This window comes from Trichogramma pretiosum, unplaced genomic scaffold, assembly GCF_000599845.2.
Source record: "Trichogramma pretiosum strain Unisexual culture from Peru unplaced genomic scaffold, Tpre_2.0 scaffold75, whole genome shotgun sequence".
Taxonomy (NCBI): Eukaryota; Metazoa; Arthropoda; class Insecta; order Hymenoptera; family Trichogrammatidae; genus Trichogramma; species Trichogramma pretiosum.
In genome coordinates, this window is record NW_019641613.1 from 456,079 (window position 1) to 480,610 (window position 24,532).

General features: G+C 47.2%; 1 protein-coding gene across 1 annotated transcript; it reads right to left on the minus strand.

The window, feature by feature from the left end:
* Nucleotides 1-7,798: 7,798 nt before the first annotated feature.
* On the minus strand, nt 7,799-23,677 carry LOC106653598. Its single transcript, XM_023458710.1, has 5 exons — nt 21,598-23,677; nt 12,085-14,625; nt 9,027-11,982; nt 8,273-8,457; nt 7,799-8,212 (listed from the first exon to the last, which is right to left on the minus strand). The coding sequence occupies exons 1-5, from the start codon at nt 21,760-21,762 to the stop codon at nt 7,799-7,801; spliced, it is 6,261 nt and encodes a 2,086-aa protein (XP_023314478.1). The 5' UTR covers nt 21,763-23,677.
* Nucleotides 23,678-24,532: the final 855 nt, after the last annotated feature.

Sequence of the window (24,532 nt, forward strand, 5' to 3'; positions counted from 1 at the left end):
GGTTACTCCTCGACCAATTAAATGAGGTGACAAATAAAACGGGTTCGCATCATTTTTTGAAGAAAGGATTGATTATAACTTTTCATAAAATAAATTTTTTAAATTCTGATCCCAGATTCGAAAAGTACATCAAACTTTACGTAAGAAATGATATCTGAAAAGACAATTTAAACAATTTTAGTCGGTGTAATTCATCGCTATAAATGTTGTCCAAAAATGGTCATTTCAGTCGTTAAAGGGTTAACTATTATCAGCACTCGAAAATTCATTTTAATTTCAAGTGTGCGCGGGCCAAAAAGCCAATGCGTGACATCTATTGCGCACTGCGCAACGCACATGTTGGAGGCTGAATCGTTCGGAAAATCTAATCTACTTTCTAAAATAAATGCTTATTCATTAGAAGTGTGCATTACAAGCATCAGTCTATATAAGTGCGCCAAGCTGTTCACATCTTCGTTTCAAATTCTACCTGTTTCAAGTGAAGGTGTGTCATTAGTTTCGATTACGTGCTCAGTAGAAGAATCCAAATCTATCATGGCAGAAAATAATTTTGAAACCATTTGTTTCAACGAGAAAAATATAAGAGATATATTAAAAATGTTTCGAAGAAATACTTTTGAAACTGATTTTAAACGAATGAAGGAATTAACAAATACGGTAAAACGTTATCCATCTACGTTTTTGAAAATCGCATTGGATAAGAAGCTTTTCGAAGTATTTACATTTATAAAGAACCACGTGGAATTAAACATTCATAAAATATTTATTAATGGAAAGTCTGCAATTCATTATTTGTATAAATACCAAACAAACTTAAAAAACTTTAAACCTCTCTTGGTACGATTCACGTGTTCCGTTGATCAAAAGAAAAGCAAATGTGTCAAATATCATAGCTATGATGAACCAGAAGCTAAGTCCGTTATTAATTTTTTTCTGAAAGATTCCGAAGAAAATCATTGCGACGATCATGGATTCACCTATTTACATGGAGCCAGTTTCAGTGGCGATGTCGAGGCGGTGAAACGACTCGTAAGCCAAGGCGCGGACGTCAATGTCGACTCTTACACGTGCTCGCCGCTGCACATGGCCTGCAAGTACCATCGAGTGGATGTCGTGAAAGTCCTGTTGGAAAACGGAGCGGAGCCAAATCAGCTGGACAAAGAAGATGAGTCGACTCCGCTTCATGCGTTGGCCCGACTGCGTGTGTGCGACTGTGCCGAGTTCTGTACCGACAATATAGACGACGACAAGAAAGAGAAGAAGAGAAGACCAGTCGAGGAGATCGTCGATTTACTCGTCTCGAAAGGAGCGAATATCGAGGCACGAAATGCTCGAGGTTTCACACCTCTGGAATCGGCGGTGTCGCTTTTGGACTATGAGCTGACAAAGTCACTCTTGGAACGAGGCGCGAGTCTGGACAGTTTGAGCGAGAATATTAAGTTTAGCACAGATTATACATCATCTGAATTGAAAAAATATCCCATTACTTTTTACATCGCTGAGATGATTCAGTTATTGTCGTCGAATGGATTTTTCTGGAACGTTTACACTCGCTTGAAGATTTTGAAGTTTTTTATGAAATATAGCGATTTATATATCAAAGCTTTGATTCTGGGCAAGAAAAATTGTAAAAAGACTTTTGTAGACATTGAACTTTCTCAGGCTGTTTATGCAGGATTTGGCTTTTATCGGGATCAAGAAACTGCCGATTACTTGCGTAAGAAACGGGAACAATCAAGATTAACTGTTGATTCATCAATATTGGCGATCTCCAATGCTACTAATGTTAGCTTGCGCAGCTACACTGAAGCTGCAGTTGAAAAACTGAAAGGCATCATGGTGAATGCAGACGTATCGCTATTACAAATTTGTCAAATGAGTTATCGGGAAGCTTCATTAATTTTGAGCAAAATTAAAGATTTTCGTTTACCAGCATTAAATTATTTCAAGAACTTCGTTCAAATAAAAGTAAAAAAACACATAGCAAACGTTCTGTTGAGGCCACAATTTGAACTGTTGGCTGCCGATCTGTTCATGATGGACCATTGTCAACTGAAACTGCCGTATACTGCCTGTCGAATGATCGCGGGACACATGAGCGACGAAGATTTGTTGCGCTTGTCTGAGAAGACAAAAGAAAGTGATCTAGAACAAACAGCCCCTGCCAATGAAGTAAACGACTGTGTACCCCGACAAGAAAAAAATTGTTCAAGAAAAAGAAAAAAAAGAAGTTCAAGTATTTTTCATGGTGTAACTAGATGTAAGAAATTTTTAAATAAAAAGAAAAAAAATTAAATTTTGAAGTCGTTATTATAATTTTTATATATAAACTCAACAACGTCCAAAGTGATGAAATTTTTTATTTGCGATGGATGCGATTTTGTTCCATATTTTGGGCCTTCGCCCTTACATAGTTTTGTGCAAAATATTATGCCCGTTTAGAATCCGAGGAATTTAAGATTTAAAGCTTCGTAAAAAAATTCATGGTGAAAAAAAATGTAATAATTTTGGCGAAAAAGCAACTTTAAAAATTTTTTTGAAAAGTGTTGCGGTGAAGAACCGAAAATATAAATATGATGAAAGGTGATAATGGTGAAAGAACAATTAATTTAGGCAATTTTCACAGATTTCTATAACCACTTTTTTTTAACGAAAAATTTCAAACGAATGCGCATAGCGAGTACATCGATCCCCTTGTACACTAAATACAAAAGATTGACGAACCTACGAAATACTTTTTAATTTTCACATCAAACAGGATCGAATCGGCGCGCATTCGGTTTTCAATTATTTATTCAAATATTTATTCAAACTGCGGGAAGTAATGAATAAATACGGTATTCCTTTGCGCGCGTAGACGATTTGAAAAATGAACAACTATAATACTTGGTGTAAATGTATTTTTACATGTAAAACATCTATAGAGAGTCATTCCTTACATATCGATACAAACGCATTGTGGAGATAAGACTCGACTGATGCAGATATTACATGTGATACAGTAGATGCCGCTTATAAGAATCACGATGGGACCAGACGTTTTGATTCGTATAAACGGCTGATTCAATTAAACGATGTAGTAAGAAATTGTAAATATTAATAAAAAAAAACGTTTATAGGTTTGTCAAATTTAACCGTTTTTCAAATTTTATTACGCGTCAATGGAATACTTATTGCTTGGAGGAAGCTACTACAAAAAATTCATCAATTTTTGATTGCTTCTTATTAGTGCGGACTATTTTTTGAACGACTTTAAGAATTTTCTCAACATCTTCGTCTTTTCCACACCTTTTTCTTTTACGATTTAAACTTCCGTTTTCAATGTTAGCCGCTTCTAGGTCATGACGATTTTTCAAAATCCTATTGAGTTGCGTCTGTGAAACTTCTAATTTTGCTGCTGCTTCACGTTGACTGCACTTTTCGAACAAGTCGTACTGTTTTAGTAACTCTTTCTTCTGGAGCAACGTTAAATCTTTTCCAGGCATGGTGAATTTCGAATTTTATATTTGTTTACTTGATGACGGTTCAATATCGTTTGATTCGTATAAACGGGTTTTGATTCCATTATACTGAAATCGGGACTTTTAATTAACATGTAAAAGTATAGAGGGAAATCGGGACCAAGCGTTTTGATTCGTATAAACGGCGGATTCGATTAAGCGAGATTCATATAAGCGGCATCTACTGTATTTCAATTGATTTGTCGTTAAACAAAGCAAAATTAAAAATACAGCCAAAAAGGCAGAGCTCGAAAATGGACGGGCAGCCGACTGCCCGATCTTCGGGATATCTTCCGCCTCGAAGAGATCGATTGGCTCTTTGGCTCGTGTTTCACATACGGCACAAATTCAAATCTTCTGTAAAATTGGCCGTATGTAAGTTTTCACCGAGATCTGCTGAAGAAAAAATCAGGAGGAATTTGACACTACGCACTCAGATCTGCAATGCGAGGACAGACGTATGCGTGTATGAGAATAGAATCGAGACCGAGAACGAAGCAAACAAGAAGCTTGTGTCTAGATGTACTTATTTCATAAACTTCAGACTTTCGATGCCTATCGAGAGAAAAAAATTACAGGAAATAATGTGAGATGCCGCGGCATTAACTATCTTTCAATTATCTTCAGATGCAGTGATACTGTAGTCGAAAGTAACAGAATAAGTCCTAAATTAAATTTTACTAACTTTTTCAGTAAAATTCGCGCTTCATTTACAAACTTAGGCCAGAACTAAAGAAACCCCTGTACTCGTGCGTTATAAGTCTTGCATTAGTTCTGCCCGGCAATTGCACACGCCTTTGGACTTTTTACAATTTACATTTAATGGTCTTCATTTTTTCTTTGTAATTTAAATATTTTTTCGTTAACAAATATTATTAATTTTGTTAAGTGTAAGATTTATAAGTTTTAACATTTTTCATTGCCAATAATTCATCATACTTATATTTTTATATAAATATTATAAATTATATTGCATCATTTATATGATTCACTTTTTTTTTCAACGTGCGTCGTTAAGTTTTTATGATTATATTTCAGATTTGAGAAATTGATTCATGAGTGATATAAGATACGTTCGATCCAATTTCGAAATCTGAAAACATTCGTGTAAACGTCACGGTGCCCTTTGCCACAGTCACGCACCCACGACGTTATACCATAAACTCTGCCATCCTGACCAACTGAAGGACCTCCACTGTCACCCTGTTTGTAAAGGAAAGTATGAACTAAGGCTCTCAAAATGATCGGGTAATTTTCAAACTCACTCGACACGCTCCAACTCCAAAACTATTGAAAACGCAAATTTGAACTTCGGGATTGATATCGCTATCGTGTTTCGTTTTAAATTCTTCGCATTCGCATTCGGGCTACTCTCAATGCGGACGATATTGAAGTTTTGCTTTGTTTCAAGTACTTAACCCCTAGCCGGCAATCGTTGCCCGATCGTTACTTTGTACCGGTCTTAATGGTAATTTAACCGGTAACTGTCTTGCATTATATATAATCGGATTTTGTAGCTATACGGATGAAACAGTCGGCGTTTAATTTTTCCATCTTGTTAGGGTATCAAAAAATATATACTTTGATTATGGCAATGTCATAGGCCAAAAAAGTCTCAGCCTCCACGTAGTCGCTGTGAGTAGAAATTTCAACGATATGATGAACGTCTCCGGCATTGGCATGAGCCGATCTCGTATAAATTACAATGAGCTGCTGTGAGTATATGGAAAAAGCTTATAATCGCCCCACCGCAGTAATGTCCATCCAAAGGATCACTCAAGGCACTTGATATGGATGCAATTCGATTACCGGCACGACCGATCCACCAACGATTCTACCCTTTTTGCAAAACGCCAATCCTGCAAGCCATTTGATTTCAACTGTTTTGTATTTACAAATATATTATTCGTAAAAGGATTGCTCGCCTGTAAATGAAACAAAGCTGAAGGCTAAAATCAACAGTTGTTTCATTGCGGAATTTCGACGATTTCGAGTAGGTGAATATTTTTAAAATGAAGAACTTTTCATGTTGAATAACGTACGTGTTGAAATTTGAATGGATAATCGGAGCATTTATTATATTGTGATGACGTACATCACGACTTTGTAAGTTTTACTTGAAACCCACTTTTTTAAATAATTAAAGGGCAATGTTTATCGTTGACTTTTGAAATATCGGTTAAAATTGTTTCAGTACCAAAAGGCCACCTGCTTATAGATATAGGGAATTGAGACCATTTGGCAATATTTAATTTTGCTGAACCTAAATTCTGTCAATGCATGGCATGCTAACGTGCATCGAATTAGCCTTAGAGTTATGAAGAATATTTGGCAACTCGTAAAACTCGTCAACGCACACGAGCGAATGAATTCTCCGTACAAACGGTTGCCGTGTACACAACACAAATTCAACAAGAAGTTTTCCAATAACTTTTTTACCTTAACTCTGCTCACAGGTGCGCATTTATTTATACGCAGCTCGTGATGCAGTGAATCGAATTTGCCGTGGCAAAATCTCATTTTTAAATATCGAGTGTGTGCATGATGTGTGGCTTGCAGTACTACGCTTATTTGTTAAAAACAAAATTCAATGCCTGTAGGGTTGTTCTTGAACCATGCCTCTTGCAAGTTTTCCTTTCTAAAGATGATCACAAGATCGAGAAGGGAAAGAAGATAATTCACTTGTTGACAAAAAACAAGAATAAATAGGCGAGTGAACAGCATCTTAGGAAATAGCATCAAAGTACTGACCTTTTGATTGTGATTGTGAGCGTCTCAAACAAGACAGATTTGATATCGGTAAAAATTGTCTGTTAATAAAATGCTCACTTGATTGACAAAGAATTTTACTATTTATACTCTACATGTGATGTCTTTGAAAATGCGTTTTTGAAACATTTCAATCAAAATATCTTCAAGTTGTCTTGATGTAATTATATGAATATAATTAGTATTAGTGCTTGTGTAGTCATAAGTATATAATTGTTTATCTGATTTTGTACTTTGTAAAAACTACCTTTGTTTATTAAGGTAAATTTTAAAAATGATCTATATATTTTTTTAAATTTAAATTATTTTACTTTCGTACTTCATCTTTCTACGCAAAAAGTAAATTTCTCAGTAAAGAAAATATCCATGCTGCGTTTATAATAAGGAGATCATGGGATCATGGGATAATTGTACATAACTATTAACTCTGAAAGTAATTTGGCATTGAAAATCGGAAGTTTAATAAATGAAGACAGCGATTATTGATTATGGCAGGCACCCGAAGGAAAGCCCGATCCCGCAGCAAAGCAGTTGGGTAGAATTTTTTTAATAAAAAAATTGAGGTATAAATTTTTAAAATAAGTTTTTTTTTATTTTTCATTCGAATTAACTTATTTTCAAAATTGGCATTCGCCAATAATAAATGACAGAACTGATCTTCAAAAAATTAAGCTTTGAAATCGATAACGTTGAAATACGTACTTATTTGACCAGAACTCGTTATGCATTTCAATTAATTTTATACGAGGGTCCGAGACGACTACCTCGTACGATCACAATTTGAATTTTTACACACATAATCGTTTTTTGTTCGGCATCGGTACATACATAATCCCTTTTTCTGCATTAAAAATTGTGCATAAAAGTGACGCAAAAACTCGCACGTAAAGTCTCTCGAATCTGCAGTTTCGAGACCAAATGAGTGCGGATTATGTTACAATATTTACAATGATAATTCACAATCATTCTTTTAAAAAAAAAAGTAATAATAACAATAAGAAAATCTTCACGTAGCTAGGCGAGTTTTAAGATTCAACGAGAAAACTTATTCAATATAATTTCCCGACAATTCGGGTCAATTGAAAAAATATAAATTACTAATGATTAAAACTAAAAGAATCCGTTTAAAAACATTTTAAGAAACTTACACGCCTAATGGAATGAGAAAGAAAAAAAGAAAAAATCAACAGCGAAGAAATTCAAAATTTCTTCCGACTTTCACGTTTTTTTGTTGTTGTTGTTGCACTTACGAGCTAGGAACCTGCTTTCAAATATTTACAAGTGAGATGCAAAAAAAATGCAGCCGCAGCGGTACAAACGTAATTAATCGCTACGAAGTATCAACAGAATAACGAATTACTTGACGTATTTACTAATCGTATATACAACGAGGATCGGAAAAAAAGAACCATTTACATATATCCATTATTTCATAAATCTCTATGTAGTACGCCTAAGTCGATTGGTCCCTTTCTTTGTATTCGCGAGAACGAATTGTTTTGCTTTTTTTTTTCATTTTATACTTTTTTTCACTGTTTGGCACGCTCTTCGGTATCTTCGTCGTCGTCGTCGTCGTCGTTGGCGTCGTCGTCATCGTCTTCGACGCCTTGCGACTGCTTCTCGTCGGTCTCGTCGTGCTCCTCGGCTTGATGCTGCTGCTGCTGTTGCTGTTGATTCGCGACTACGTCGTCCTCGACCACAGCGGCGAAATCCTCGAGGGCGAAGCTCGTGCCGTCCTGGAAGACGTACTGAGCGACGTCGTGGCACGAGTCGTCGTTCTCGAGGTCGGCCATGTTGCGCTCGATCAGGATCTGATTGCCGTCCGCATCGTTGGTCAGCATGAGCACGGTGCCGTTGAGATTGTTGATGTCGTGCTCGTCGACCTCCAGCACCTCGCCCTCCTCCTCGATCTGTTGCTGCTGCTGCTGCTCCTCTTCCTCCTCCTCGGCTTCGTTGTGATAATTATCATCATCATCGGCAGTAATAGCAGCAGCAGAAGCAACAGCAGCAGTGGCACCGTCGACGTGATCTTCTTCGTCGTCGTCGTCGTCGACCTGATCTTCGACATCTTCATCGTCGTCTTCGTGTTCCTCGGTCACCGGCGCGGCCGGCTCCGCCTCATCGTCACTTTCTTCACCGACTTCATTGTCGCTTTCTTGTTCGTTATCCTCACCCAATTCATCTTCTCCTATTGGATAATAAAGATTTTTAGAACCCCCCTTCATTTTTGTTGTTGTTTTTTTTCAAGTCAAGGTAATAATAACCCCCCTTCGTTTTTTGTGGTTTATAGTATAACAAAAATGTGAAGAAAAATGAACACAAATAATAATTTTTTATTTGGATGTTTATTGGGAATTATGTTTCTAAAATGGAATAACTACATATAATTGTAGAGCGACTAGAATCAGTAGCTATAGAAAATAATAGGAACATGCATAAACGTGTTTCTTTTTTTTACAAACAATTCATTATCATTCATCATTCATTCATAAAATACAAACTTTTACAAATAAAATAATAAATGTGTATTTTTTTTAAATAAAAATAAATTAACTAAATATATAAATATAAAAAATGTGAAAACGAAATAATCATTCGTTCTATCTATCTATCTCTATCTGTACAAGTGTGTGTTGTTGGAATGTTGTTAGCGTGCAGGGAATGTGAAGAAGGTAAAAATATCGGAAACGACAAAAAAAAATTGTTCACAGACAATCACAGAGAAAAGCCATCTCAATGTTTAATTTGATAGTTCACCTTCGTTCCCTGACTCTTCTTCCACATCCTCCTCCTCTTCCTCGACGGCCTGAGGCGTGATCGGCTCGACCATGTGTTTCACGCTGCTCTCCGCCTCGTCGGCCGAGCAGCTGCTACGATCGCTTTGCGATTTTTCGTTCTGGTACGTCGCCGCCACCCGCTGCTGCTCTTCTTCTTCCTCTTCCTCGCGGCCGTCGCTGGCGCTGACGTGCATCGGTGAGAGGGCCGGGGCCTCCTCGTCGTCGCTGTCGGTCATGACGGCGCCGTCGTCGTCGGGCTCAAGCGCGGCGACAGAGGCCGCCGGATGATGTGGTTCCAGCTCCTCAGACGAGGCCTTCTGACTGTGCGAGCTGCTGCTGCTGCTGCTACTGGAGTTTGACGAGCTCGAGGACAGACTGGTGCTGCTCTCGGAGGACGACTCGTCTCCGTCTTTGTCCTCGTCCTCGGCTTCTCCTCCCAGCGTAACCTCGGGATGAAGAAGCTGTTCCTGCTCATCGGGATCTTGTTCTTGTTCGTCATCCTCTTCCTCCTCCTCCTCCTCTTCTTCTTCTTCCTCCTCTTCCTCCTCCTCGTCCTCTTCCTGGCTCAGCGCTTCCTGCTCGACAGCTTCTTTTTCTACCTTCACCTCCATCTCGGCCTCGCTCTTGAACTTGCCGTTGCAGGTCTTCTCGTGCTCGACGGCGATCTCCTCCGTGTGATAGGTCGTGTTGCACTTGGAGCAGCGATAGTTGGTGTTCTTGTCCTCGTGTATGGCCATGTGCAGCTCGAGCTTGGAGCGTGCGTTGTGGTAGCGGCCGCAGATCTTGCAGGTGAAATTGTTGCCGACGCCGCTCCACTGGCTCGGGTGCTCCTGCATCACGTGCTCGCGCAGCTCCTCGTACGAGTGCTTGATCTTGAGGCAGACGCCGCAGGTGGTGCCGGCCATCTCGCGATGGAAGCGTATGAGATGCTGCCAGAGATGCTTCTTGCCGCGCCACGACTTGTCGCAGACCTCGCAGACGCACTCGGTGTCCTCGGTGTCGTCGTACACCTTGCGCGACGTCTTGGGCACCTTGGCCTGCATGGAGGAGTTCATGGATGCCGACGAGTTGTCCATGGCCCCGGCGTTGCTGAAGCGCATGTGAAGCGAGTCGAAGAGGCCGAAGTCTGGTATGAACATGTCCGAGGGCAGATCCGCGTCGGTCTTCAGCTGATTGTCCATGACGGAGGGCGAGGCCACGTTGTTGACGTACTTGTTCTCCGATGGCGAGTAACCGCTCTCGATTTCACCGTAAGTGTTGTACATGGTTTCGTAGCCGTCGTGGGTGTCGTTGTAGCGCATCTTGTCGTAATCGAGCATCTCCTCGTCGCTGCCCCTTCGCGGGCCGTCCTTGGTCACCTCGAGGCGAAACTCGAAGGTCTCGAGCTGTTCCTTGGTCATGTTGTGCACGATCGTGTAGTGCTCTTTGAGCTCCTCGAACGTCTGCGTGATGTCCAAACACAGCTTGCAGGTCTTGAAGGCCTTGCCGTGGCATTTTTTCGTGTGGTCGAATGCCTTCCACTTCGAGGCGTAGTGCTTGCCGCACACCCGACACGTGTTCTGCTGCAGCAGCGCCTCCGGATGATTGTCCTGCGTGTGCTTGCGCAGCTCGTGCGGATCCGGCAGCGGTATCATGCAGACGCCGCAGGTGGTGCCGATCTCGTGCCTGTGCAGACTGAGCCGGTGCATCTTCAGCTTCATCTTGTCCTCGAGCGTGTCGCCGCAGAACTCGCACACGCTGAAGCTGGCCTTGGACTCGTGGTCCTTGATGTGGGCCTGCATGTCCTCCTTGGTCCTCATGACGATGTCGCACTTGCCTATGCGGCAGGTCACGTCCGGATGCTTCTTGTGCTTGAGGCGATTGTGCGCCATTATGGCCATCTTCGAGACGATGGTCTCGTTGCAGATGTGGCACGTGTACGAGGTGTGATGGTTCTCCAGATGCTTGGTGAGACTCTGGCGGTCCTTGAATATGCGCTCGCAGGCGCGGCAGCGCGTCAGCAGCGAGCTCGGGTCCTTGCGATAGTTCTGGCAGCCCTTCTGATGGCGTCGCAGGAAGTGCTTGGTCGTGAACTTCTTGTTGCACTTGTTGCAGAGGTGCTCGCCCTGCTCGGGGCTCGTCGCGGCCGGCGCCGTGAGAGTCGTGTAGCCCCAGTCCTTGGTGTCGGACGACTGATGATGATGGTGATTGTACTGCTGATGATGACCGAGGTCCTGATGATGGCGCGACGAGTCCTGGCCGTGATGGGCCTTCATCTGATGGCCGGCGAGCAAATCCTTGGAGGCGCTCGTCTGGCCGCATTGCACGCAGGTCACGGCCGGATTGTCCTTGTGCGTGCCGTCGACGTGCTTCCACAGATGCGAGTGGCTGCCGTACTCCTTGGGACAGAGGTCGCACGGGTGGCGCTCGTGCACCTGTCGCCTATGCTCGTTGTAACTGGCGATGTCCATGAACTGGACGCCGCGGCAGTCGGCGCAGGCGAGATCCGCGGCGACGAACGGCTCGACCTTGACTGCGGCCCCGGCGGCACCGCGCCTCGTCTCCATGGACAGCGGGGTGACGTTGTTGGCCGCGCCACCGCTACCGTCCACCATGCCGTGTATCTTGCGATGACGGCTCATCTTGCTCTTGTTGGAGTAGGGCCGGCCGCAGATGTCGCAGCTGAACTCGCTCTGGTTGAGGGGCCAGTGGCGCTGGCGCACGTGCTGCCTGAGCTCACTCACGCTCAGGTGGACCTTGAGGCAGACACCGCAGATCAGCGGCACCATCTCGGCGTGCACGCCCATCGCGTGCTTCCAGTAGTCGATGCGCGAGTTCCAGACCTTGCCGCAGACCTCGCACGTGTTCGGATGCACGCCCTGGTTGACGTGGTGCAGCGCGTGCTCGACGCACAGATTCTTCGTGGCGAAGATCTTCTGGCAGGTGTCGAACGAGCACTAGAAAAGAGAGAGAGAGAAAGCCGAGATTAGTTATCGTACGCTATTTTTCGATCGAATAGGAGGAAAAGATCGGTATGAAAATCGGTAGCAACTACTTACCCTGATGGAAGGCTCGTCGGCGTGTATGACGCTTATGTGCTGCCAGCGGACCCACTTGTTGCTGAAAGTGACGCCGCAAATGTCGCACACGAAGTACGTGTGATACTGCGCCCTGGACGAGGAACCGCCGCCGTTCTGCGGCACGGGTGTCGAGTCTCGCTCCTCCTTGATGTGCATCATCGTCATGGACTGCTGCTGCGGAGGCGTGATCGACCTCCTCGTGTCGTGCACCTGCTGATTCACAATCACGTAGTCGTTGTAATCCTTGGTCGGGTCGATATCGTGTATCGGTATGTGCTTGAGCAGCTTCTTCTTGCTGTCGTGCTGTCTGCCGCACATGAGGCAGCGATAGCGTCGCTGCTGGTCGGCCGGCAGCTTGCCGTTCATGTGGTACTGCTCGACGTGCTGCAGCAGCTGGTCGTTGTTGTGGCAGATCTTCATGCAGATGCCGCAGGTGAAGGGGCACTCGGCCTTGTGCACCGAGCGTATGTGCAGCCAGAGCGAGCCCGAGTCCTTGAAGTCGCGCGAGCACAGCTCGCAGGCCAGCACCGTCTCGGCGCTGCTGTTGTTTCCGCCGTTGGCTTGATGCGGCTGCATCGGTGGCGGCACGATCGACGACGCGTCGTCCTCGAACTCGGACGCGTACGAGTCCGATTCGTCGACGGACTCGTTGGAGCAGCTCTCGGACTCGCGCTTGATCATCGAGCCGCGGGGCGGCAGGGTGATCTTGAGCGCGGGCACCGTCTTGACCTTGAGGCAGCGATCGCTCTCGATGATGGGCTGCGGATCGACCCCGTGAAAGTTGAGTATGTGCTGGCTGAGCTCGGCCTTGGCCTTGAAGTCCTGCGTGCACAGGATGCACTGGTAGGGGCGCTCGTGATTGTCGTGCTGCTTCTCGTGCTCGTTCAGCTCGTCCTCGGTGGCGAAGTTGCCGCTGCACGAGTGGCAGAAGTACCTCCTCGAATCGACGGCCAGCTCGCTATTGCTGTTATTGCTATGATTGCCGATGGTGGTGAATCTCTTGTTGCGCTCGTTGTTGGGCTTGGTCAGCGCCTGCTTGAGTATGGTCAGCTGGGAATTGTTGGCCAGCTTCTCCTCGGCCTTCTGGTAGGCGGCGGCTCTGACGGCAGCGGCTTTCGCCGCGCCGGGACTGCCGCCTTGCTGATGATAGTAGTGGTTGTTCTCGTTCTCGGACTCCTCGGTGCCGACGTCCGAGTCGTCGCGGGTCTTGCGTATCTTGCTGTACTTGGGATTCTTGATCTTGCCGAGGTGCAGACTGGCGCAGACGCCGCGGCGATTGTGCCGTGACAGCTCGGCCATCGAGGCGAAGCTTCGCGGACACGTCTCGCACTGGTATCTGGCCTCGTCGGGCACGTAGTCCGGTCGATCCTTGCCCGCAGATGCGGCATTGTTGGAGAAGCCGCTGCCGCTCGCGACAGGTACCATCTCACCCTCGTGCTTGGACTTGAAATGCTCGTGGAGATTGCTCTTGGTCGAGTAGATGCGCTGGCAGATGGCGCAGGTGACGGCCTTGTCGCCCCGGTGCACCGTCGACACGTGGCCCCAGCGATGCTTGGCCGTCGAGTAGCTCTTGTCGCACAGGTCGCACTTGTAGGGCCGCTTGAACGACGTGTTGTCGTCGGTCATCACGACCTCGCCGTGCACCTCGCCGCCGGCCTCGCCGTTGTTGTGGATGCGCGAGTGCAGCGACAAGTGGCCCTTGGAGCTGAACGCCTTGTCGCACTGCGGCACCGTGCACACGTAGACCTTCTGGTGCTGCTTGTTGGGCGTCGACGTGCTGTTGTTGGTCGTGCCGTCGTAGAAGTTGGCTTTGCCGGCGGCGGCGGCGCCGTTGTTGGCGGCTGCGGCGAACTTGAACTCCTCCTCGGCGACGCTGGCGCTCACCTCGAGGAACTGCGAGGGATCGACGTCGCCGTAGCCGTCGTCGTCGTCGTAGCCGCCGTCCTCGTCCATGTCCTCGGGATCGAGATCGAGATCGGCCGGGTCCATGTCCATGTCGAGCGAGTTCTCGTACTTGACGTTGGGCGGCGAGCAGGCGCCAACGGCGCTGCGTCCGGAAGACGACGGGGCTGGACGATCGTGATCGGTCGTCGTCATCATCACATCGGGCTCGCACTGCATCGACTCCATCATGTCAACGTCGTCGTCTTCGTCGTCGTCGTCGTTCGCGTCGTCCTCGGCTCTGCTGCGCTTGTTCGACTGCGAACGACTGCCGCGATGACCACGATGATTGTTGTATTGATGGGTCGACGCGGCATCGTTGTTGCTGCTCTTCAGGAGCTCGTTACGAAGCTCCGAGTGCTTCTGCGGATGATGATGATGATGATGATGATGATTGTTTTCCACGATCTCTCCTTCCTCGGTCTTGATCGCGGGCACTTGTGGCGGCTGCTGCTGTGATCTGTGCGACTGGAAGAGATTCAGCAATTTCTCGCTCTTCTTGCGGAAGTCGCTGTACATCTCCAACGAGTACATGCATCGAAAGCAAATTGTCTTGGGCAGATTGTCGGTAGGCTCGACCTGCAATTAGAAGAAAAAGGAAAAGAGGGCATTTAGTATCGCTGAAGAAAATCCATTCATTTTTTTATTTAAACATTATGATTATCATTATCATCCATATCCTCTCTCTCTCTCTCTCTTGAGAGACCAGGTGTACGCGCGCCGGTAAAAATAATTCGGAGGGATTTCGAACGAGGAAAAGGCCGAAAAAGAGAAAGAGAGCAAAGTAGAGAAGAAGAAGAAGCGTAGAGAGCCCCAGGTATATAGCAGCATATATATTTACAGCGAGAAAGAAGAGATGAGCGCGAACGGACATCACTTCCTTCTTTCTCTCTTTTACGCGTTGCTGCTGCTGCTGCTGCGTTGGCCCTGCCCCGGCCGAAAAGGCTCTCCCCTATATACATACACGAGAGTCTCTCCCTTTTATTCTTTCGTTCGTCGAGTGTATACCTACTACACACACACATTTTTCGGACCCAAAGCTCTCTGGCTCGCTCGCTCGCTCGCGTACAAAATTCTCTCTTTTTTCTCTGTTCTTATAGCCGTCGCCGTCGTCGGCGGGCCCGCAGCAGATGTCTATAGGTATATACAAATGATACGCGGTTAAATATCGAATGACATAGGAATTTTTCTTCCTCTTCTCTCTCTCTCTCTCTCTCCTCTTCTCGTGCACGAGGTATATAACGCGTCTGTTCTCGGCGACTGTTTTATCGACCGGGCCGCGATAAACTACTGTACGTTACCACTACCTCGAGTCGCGGTCGTCGTCGACGACGTCATTCTTGCAGAGAAGCAGCAGCAAAAAAAAGAGGTCGTCCGCGCGACTGTGTGTGTGTGTGTGTGTCCGTTCGTGTAGCACGTTATATAGCCCGTGCGCGCGCGTCGCGCGAGTCGAGTCGAAACCGAGAAATTCTCCGGCCTCGACGTCGCCTGCCTGCCCGCCTCGTATCATGATATGCCTTGCTGCTGGCTGGCAGCCGCTCCGACGAGGTGGGGTCACGAGCCACGGCAGCAGCAGCGGAGCTCGGAGGCATCGTCATCATGTCGGAGAGAGACTACGACGCAGCGGCAGCGAATGTTATAACGACCGAAGTCGGTTGTGTGTTTTCGAGGAGAGAAAATTTTTTTTTCGCGTATATACTATGTACCGGCTTCGCGTCGATGATTTTTCAAATGCGAAATGCGATTCGCGCCTTTTTTGAAAATCATAACGATGGTAGTATAAGATATATTATCCAATAGGCAGAAATTCAGTACGATGGAATTTGTACGTCGTCGTCGTTATAAAACTTCGTCAACTATCGGGTCGACCCTGCGATTCTCGCTTTCCAAGCATATGTCGTATCGTGGCTTCGACCGAGCAGAGGAGAAAGAGCTACGTATAGGCATATAATACCACGCACACCGCCGCTATATAATATATAAAAGCGGAGCGCCCGGGAGGCGACGAGAACGTGGCAGTGGCGCGGCGATAAGGCGCTCTGCTCGGCTCGGCTCGTTGTGTTGTTTGGGAAAAAGCTCGGCAACATGGCACGACGGACGGACGGACGGCGGTTGCGTGCCTGCCTGCCTGCCTCGTCGGAAACACATCTGCACGAGGCGCGTACGCGTGTATATACGTAGTTATCGTCGTATATATACGTGTGTATATAGTCGGAGAGTCGATCAGGCCAGACCAGGCCAGGCGGCGGCGGCGGCGGCGGGCGTCCTCGTCATCGTGCAGCAGCAGCAGCAGCAGCAGTCCGATATATCTCTACTACACACATACATACGTACGAATACAGAGCCAGGAGGCAGGGGACGGCACTACGCCGAGGGTGGGGATCGCGCGGAGAGGCTAAACCGGCGAACGTGCACACACAAGCTCGATTATTGTACACGTGTGTGTGAGCGCGCGCGTGTTTATATAGACAACGGGCCGCAGTGCAGCTGCCTCGGTGACGCTTGGCACGACTGCCTGCTGCCTCTGCTTGCCTGCCTGCCTGCCCGGCCATGAAAAAGAGAGACGGAGAGAGAGAGCTGTGCCGAGCTCGAGCCGAGCTGAGCCAGCAGCGAAAGACAAGTTGAGAGCCCGCTTCGTCGTATAAAGTTTTTTTTTTTCCCTCTTATTCTCCATTGCTTTCCGCTGGTGCACGGCTGCTGCTGCTTCTCGAGGCAAAGTCGCGAGTATTTTGTAATACTCTCGAGAATATCCTCGCCGAGACGTATGCACGAAAAAATATCGTTTTCCCCGAAATATCATATGGATTTCTTTTTGTACACGTTTATATCTACCAGAGAGAGAGAGAGCCGAACCAACGACGTCGCTTATGTGTTATATTCGCGCTCGTCGTCTCCGTATGCACGACGTCGAGTTATGCAACAACAACAGCAGCAGCAGCAGCTCGAGCAGATTTCGGAGCAGCTAAGCGTCTTATAATTCGTCTATATCGTTGCATTGTTGAAACGAACTCGACGACGTATCGAAGATATCGGCATTAATCGCGATTATATCGTACTTGTACGACACGCGACAATTTCAAATTTTCAAATTGACAGTTCGGTCGGTAAAGCCGATATCGTAGTAGGTATATTATAAGCGCGCCGCATTCGTATGCGTTATATACATGGTAAAATGTTGAAGAATAATACAAAACGCGATCTCGTCTCGACTCCGATTTATATACGAAAGTTAAATACAGCAGTTGCGCGAACTATCGCGCGTGCTTAATATCGGAGCGGTTGATATATAAGCGCCTGCTCGACGACGATGACGACGCCCGCGCGCGATGCGACACGATGGCGGCCATGCTTGGCTCTCTCTCGCTCGCTCGCTCGTATAAGCTCGAGCGGCGAGGAGGAAGCGAGGTCAGCATTCTCCAGGCTATATAACGACTCAGCGGTGCGGTATATTGCACAAAGTCATCGTCGTTGTGTATACATATATACCGACACATTCCCATCTCCGCGTCCGTGCGTCTGTGTACAAATCGAGACGTGGAAAAGATATCTTTCTCGTCGTCGTCGTAGTCGTCGTGTAGGCCGAATACAAGGCTGTGCGCCGCGCGCCACCGAGTGGTATATTATAACCACGAGAGATTATCGAAGAAGGAATGAGAGAGAGAGAGAGAGAGAGCAGCATCGACGAGAGATTGTTTCTCTTTGGGTTCGGGCGCGATACTTTTAATACATGTATACACAGCAGCAAAAGGCATATGCGTAATCCTCGAAGACTTCCTATAATAATAATGACGACGATGCCGCCTGTGTGTGTGTGTATACACGACGACGACGAGGCACGTTGCCGCTCATTCCGTTCACTTCTCGAAGAAGTGACTCGAGCGCTGTACACAGCAGCAGTTCGCTCAAGGACGTGTACTACTACTACCACTACATACGTTGTATATGTACACATACAGCACACACGGCCCAAGCACGTGTGCTATTTCCGCGGCCAGAGCAGCAGCAGCGGCAGCAGCAACACAGAAGCCAGAGCCATATATATAATAATAATAACGACGTTATATAGCGCGCAGAGGAGAGAACCCGACCCGCGTCGTGAATCGATCGTCGTCGTTTGGCTGGCTGGCTCGCTCGCTCTCTCTCTCGCTCGCGCTGAACTAGGTATACATCTAACGATATAACTGCGCGACTTTGTTGCTGCTGCTGCTACGTTCGCCTGTGCGATCGCGTCGTCGCGGTGTAGTTCTCAACTTTTTTCCTCGTTATTATTGTATATAAATCTGCCGATCCCCCGAGAGACGCACATGACTCTTTCGTATTTACGGCTAGTGTACGACGCGAGCTTCTAAGCATCGGGAACTCGCAATCTATATAGCTGTCGATTGTTATCGGTACATACGCACAACGTTGTGTAAATAAAAAATGCTCGTAACTTGGTACTCGACGTATGCTGCGTATATCGAGTCAAATGACCCCGTTCGCGGCATCAGCGCAGAGACGACGGTGGTGGCGGCGGCGGCCGGCGCGCAAAATTTCGTTTTTGCCGCGCTTCGTACGCGCGAATGCCTCCCTCACTCTCCCCTCGATCCTTTTCCTCCCACCGGCCACTTTTACTCGCGTGCGATTGCCGCGCGCACGATTTATAATATTATTATCGTACAAATGGGATGCGTAAGGCGTACGAGCGCGCGTATTATTTACTTTCATTGATGAAAACTGAAATCAGTACGCGAAAGTAATTATCTCCGAGGATACTCTCATGGTAGCTAAAGGAAACAGTACATAGTTTCGAGGTCGAGGAATTCGACAAGAAGCAAGAGCATAATAATATAAAATACTCGTAGCCGAGCGCGAAGTTGGATTTTATAACGCGCGATAGTCAGCCACTGTGAAGCTGCTCTGCTCGACCCCGAGCTCTGCTGCCTCGCGAGAATCGATTTTTCCGCACGTTGCGGCGAAGCGAACGAGCGAGAGAGAGAGAGAGAATTATATGTAGGGTACACCCAGTCTGGGAGTTGCACCACCTCGTGTCGGTGCGCTGTATACATATACATGTGCACGGCATACCAAGTAACGTATATATACGCACACAGACGCAGCAGCAGCAGCAGCACAGCAGCGTCGAGGCGAGGCGCGCGCGCCTCGTATACGTGTACTGGTGCTGGTGCCGTGCTGCTTCCTCTCTCGAGCGTCGGTCGGTCGGTCGGTCGCTATTTTCCCTGCAGCTAAACGAGACGGCCCGAGCTAGCAGCACACGAGCGAGAACGAGATAGCGAGCGAGAGAGAGAGAGAGAGAGAGAGACAGAGAGCTCCGAGGCGAGCGCGTCTACTCGACGCTGGTGTGCTGGCCTGTGCCCGCCTGCTTGCCTGCCTGCCTGCCCGCCGTTCGAGGCTTGGGCTTGTCGAGCCGAGAGCTCTGGCAACACCGGGGAACGAACGAGAACAGCCGAGCCGCAGCCGTGACTGCCTCTGCGACTATACGTACAACGCGATATACGGCAGCGAGGGTCTCTCTCTTGCTCGCTCGCTCGCTTGCTTGCTTGCTGCCTCGACTCGGCTCTCGGCTCACTCGGAGAGCAGCCAGACAAGGACGGTAAGCGATTACGACGACGACAACGACTGCTGTGAAGCAGCAGCTCTGTTGCCTCGGCGTTCCACGTACAATAGCTACGTATACGAACACGATGTGCCGCTGCCACCGCCAGCCGCGCCCGTATCCGACGACTACGCGATGACTTTAGAACACGTATATGGAAAGTAACCCGAGCGAGTAATTTATGCTTATTTTTCGGGGCCTCGTATCGAGTTGACGGAGCATATTGTAAATCATCTGCGTGTATATCTTTGAGCGCTTTGGGACTCTCTCTCTCTCTCTCTCTCTCTCCCTCAACGACGACGTCGTGTTCTTCCTCGAGAATAGATGTAGAAAATAATGCCTAGTCATGCACGTACGTGGAAAACTCGAAAAAGTTAGCATCTCGAAAGACTTGACATCTCCTATAGATATATATAAAGGGTGGGCGTGTGTGCGCGCGATGCACGAGCTGCATCGAGCGAGCGAGCTCGGAGACGACGGCGACGATATACTTTCTCCCTTGCAGCTGCTGCGCCCGCCGCCGCGCTCGACTCCGAATTCTTGGAAGTTATTTTCGGAAGAGTACACAATATATCGAACTTAACCGACCCAAGAGCACGAGAGCGGCTCCGCGTATAATATGGGCACGAAATAAATGAAAGTTACACAAGGTACAGCGGTACCGCGGTGAATGTGGTATTGGACGGAGTACTTCGCGTTCTACCGATGTACGTGAATTCGATCGGACAACGAAATTTTCTATTAATTACAATGCAATGACGAGGCACAAAGCGACGTCTTCGACGAGGTGAATGGACGGTAACATCGATCAAAGCCATGTTCACGAATCGATGCGACAGTTTTTTCGACCCTATCACTGTGTTATACCGCAATGGCACACGACGTATCATTTCGCGATATTACATACACACGCACGCATATAGCAAAGTATATTATGACAGCGGGAGAGAGAGAGAGGAGAGAGGGAGAAAGGGTAAGGTAGAAACACGTGTGTTTGCTAATAAGGAGTTATAATGCACACGAGTCAACGGGCGCACGTGGTTTCTCTCTCCCGCTCTATCTTTCGCCATTTAGCGGTCTATGTAAGTATGTACAGTAGTACTACTATACTATACACGTTAGATGGGGAGGAGGGGGGCATAGACGCTTGCACTTGGATGTAAAAATTTCTTTTTAATCTATGGGCCAGAATCATTATTGATGTGAATTATTTTGATCTATGGGCCAGAATCATTATTATTGTTAGGTAATGTCTTTCTTTCTCTCTCTCTCTCTCTCTCTCTCTGCTGGAGACCGGATGCGTCACCTGGCATATGTGAGCTCGTCCAAGTACATACTCAATAATACAATTGTAAAGTTAAGTAATGAGCCACGGAGATGACGAAAACGAGAATGGGGCCTTGCAACGAGGAAACGATGAAAGAGATTAGACTTAAAAAAAAAGAAAACGATCTGGCAGCGTCGGTGAGACTTTACCCCTAACAGGAAACTTTTTCATTCCTACACGATGCGAAAGAAAGGCAGTAAGATGAGCATGAAATTGACTTTCGAGATCGGCACGAGAAAAAGTAGCAGACGACGATCGCGCTCGTGCACATGTATCTACATTCGTGCAGCAGAGCGTACATTATAATCTAAAATATTCTAAACCGCACGCGGGAGGATTGAAGAGGCCCAAGTTTCCGCGCGCGTGTAAAATGCAAAATTCGCAAAGCTCTTAACGATAGGGTACGATGGATGCTACGATAAAAATGATGGCACTATATACAGAGAAGAATTAGGCAGAGGCCGGACTTTATAATACACGCGCACGTGTTTCTCGCGCGAGCACTCTACGTTATACATCTATATATAGATGATACCGTCGACAATAATTCGAAACGACGACAATAATCGGACTTTTAACAATAATAGCTTAATGATAATGTATGTTTTATGATGATTATCATGCTTACCTGATAATTCAGCACCATCCTGATCTTGGAGGCGAGCTGTCTCTCGATGCCGTCGGCGTCGAAGAGGTTGATTCGGGCCGACTCGTCGGAGCCGCACAGCCGACACAGCTCTTCGTATTTGTCCAGCTGGACATTTTGCAGGTCTGTATCCTTGCTGCTTGACATCTTTGCGCGTGTGCGTGTTTTTTTTTAAATAAACTTTATGATAAAAGTATTAAAAGTTGCGTTTGCTGAACGATCAGCGGATCGCGCGCGAGTGGGAGGCTCGCACACGTGCTCGCACTCTTTGAATTTTGACACGCGCACGCGGTTACTGTGTACACACTTTTGTTGTGGTTGTTGATATTGCTTTTACGGCTCTTAGGCAGCCGTAGATTGTCTTTTTTTATTATTAATAAGAGAGAAGAAAAAAAAATATTATACTGTAACTCTAAGCACCGGGACGGAGTTGTGCACAGACGAGCGAGCTACGAACAACTGATGCTCTTGGCTGGCTCAGGCTTTCTGAGCTCGCTGCACGGATGCTGCGGGGTTTTATATCGAGATGGTCCGTAAAGGTGTGGACCCCGACCCAGTCGTCGGCCTGGCCAAGTACACGCTGACTTCCTCGATTCACTCGACGGGGCGGTTCATCTGTCATAAAATGCAAATGACCGATCAGACACTCAAGACCATTGACACATGCACAATAAGCACAATAGATTTCACTTTCATCTATCTCTCTTGTATTCTTCGTAATAACCGGTAAACTCCGATCGCGATGATCCTAAGCTTTTTTGATCCACCGTATTATTATTATTATCTCTCGGTGCTCGTGTGCTATATGGCGAAGCAGAACGGCGGTGTCGGATTTCTACTGCTGCTACGGCTACGGCTACGGCTGCTCAGCCAGCGGCATGAGCGGCGCGGAAGAAGGCGATGATGGCGACTGCTACTCGATGCCGTCGTGCCACTGCGGTACATGTTTCTCCACACTACTGCTCCTGCCTGCCTGCCTGCCTGCCTTCTTGCTTGCTTCGCTCGCTTGCCTTCTTCGCCTCGGCGTCTCGTATACGACACAGCTCTCGGCACGGCACAGCGGTATAATACGTACGCGTGTATACGTATGTGTGTGTGTGTCCGCTCGCGTGGTTGTACTCTACCGTAGCGTATATATGTATGCTCGGGGGAAGCGGCAGCTAGAGGAGAGAGAGAGAGAGAGAGAGAGCGAGAGAGTCGACGACTGCGCGCGATGACGAAGTCTCTACGAGACTCTGCCAGGCCTCTCTACATACATCGTTTTCCGGTTCTTCTTGTAAATGACTACTATATACTATTGGGACGATAGCGTCGTTTTCACTGCTGTTGTTTTTGTTATCTTGGTCGCATGGCCGAATCTTCGCTCTCTATCGTATGACCCGCGAAGGGTGGGCGCACAATGGATCACTCGCGCTTTCTCTCTTCGACACCTCTATTATCGTATAGATACGTGTTGGTACAAAAACACAAACTGCCAGGGGGCCGGGTTAATTCGCACGATTTGCACGGGGCGAATAAATAACAACACCAGATATATATGATACATAAACGTAACTATGTACTGTTAACGTGCGGGTCGCTCGCGCGCGCATATAAATGCCGAGAACTACACGGCTAACCGGCCGACAGAAGACTGCTGCCGTTTCGCGGCCGTCGTCGTGGAGTCCGTGTGCCGCTGCGGCTGCCTGCCTGCCTGCCTGCCTCGTTCGCGTCCCGCAGCAGTGCCAACAACCAGCCCACCGCTGCTAGCCAGCTTTTGCGCGCTCGGCACGCAGCACACACGGCTGTGCGGCAGCCGCTCTCTTCTTCTTCTTCTTCTTTTTTTTTTCGCTGCTCTGCCTGTACTGCTGACTTTTCGGTTTCGCGAGAGCAGCAGCGGCAGCCTCGGCCCGCGATATACGTCGTAATATTATGGCACACGGCACAGGCACACGCGTTTTGTGGTTTGCGCCAATGTTATATACTTATTATATTCACATCGTGCTGGCTCGCGGAGCGGAGCAGAGCAGCACCAGCCTCTGCTCGAGCTACGAAATGTGCGCGCCGCCACCAGTTGTACGAACTGTGCAGTGTGTGCTGCTGGTATATTATAGCAAATTTCAGCTGCCGCCGCCGCCGCCGCTGAAACGTCGAAAGCGCGACTGCGCGCGAAATTCGTACGTGCATGTATGGGTGTGTTATGTGTATGTATGTGTGTGCAGGAGAATAAGAGAGAGAGAGAGACCCGCCGCCGGCGGATATGAGCTCGAGGTTGACGAGACGAGAGAGATCGTACCTACCTATACTGCCACGACGAGGAAGAAGCAAGAAGACGACGCCATTTTGTGCTCTACCCGTCGCGAGAGGCCGACTCGATGACGATGATTCTTCCGGAGCACGATGTTCGTGTTTAATGAAATTTGAAATACGATGCCCCCGTTTTGAATGGAACGCGCCACACATGGATGCAAAGTATACGCGAGATTTGAATTTCGAGAAGCCGTTGGGAAATTCCTTACCTATGCGTATATATTGCGTACATTATATCGATTAGAAAGATCAATCTTGTGTATCGTAAAACTAGGTAAGACGCGCATCGTTTTCACGAACTACGTGTAACAGACGCCGACTCGAGATTACCCGCAATAAAGTCTTGTACACGATGAATTATACTTTCTCTCGATAAGAATCCGGCACAGGACCGGAGTATTTTTCTTTGAACCATCTGTTGCTGTGTATAACAGAGACGAGACCTCGAGGAATGATGAACGACGTTTTAACCCGGTTAATTAAGCATTGGAAATTCGACACCACTCTTCAGTTTTTGCTTGTCCGTACTCATCCTCCTCCTGCTACACCTAATCAATTACTTGGAACATATATTCGGAAATGGACGTTAAATTTTTGAGTATTATGAAGATGCATTGAAAAGTAAAAA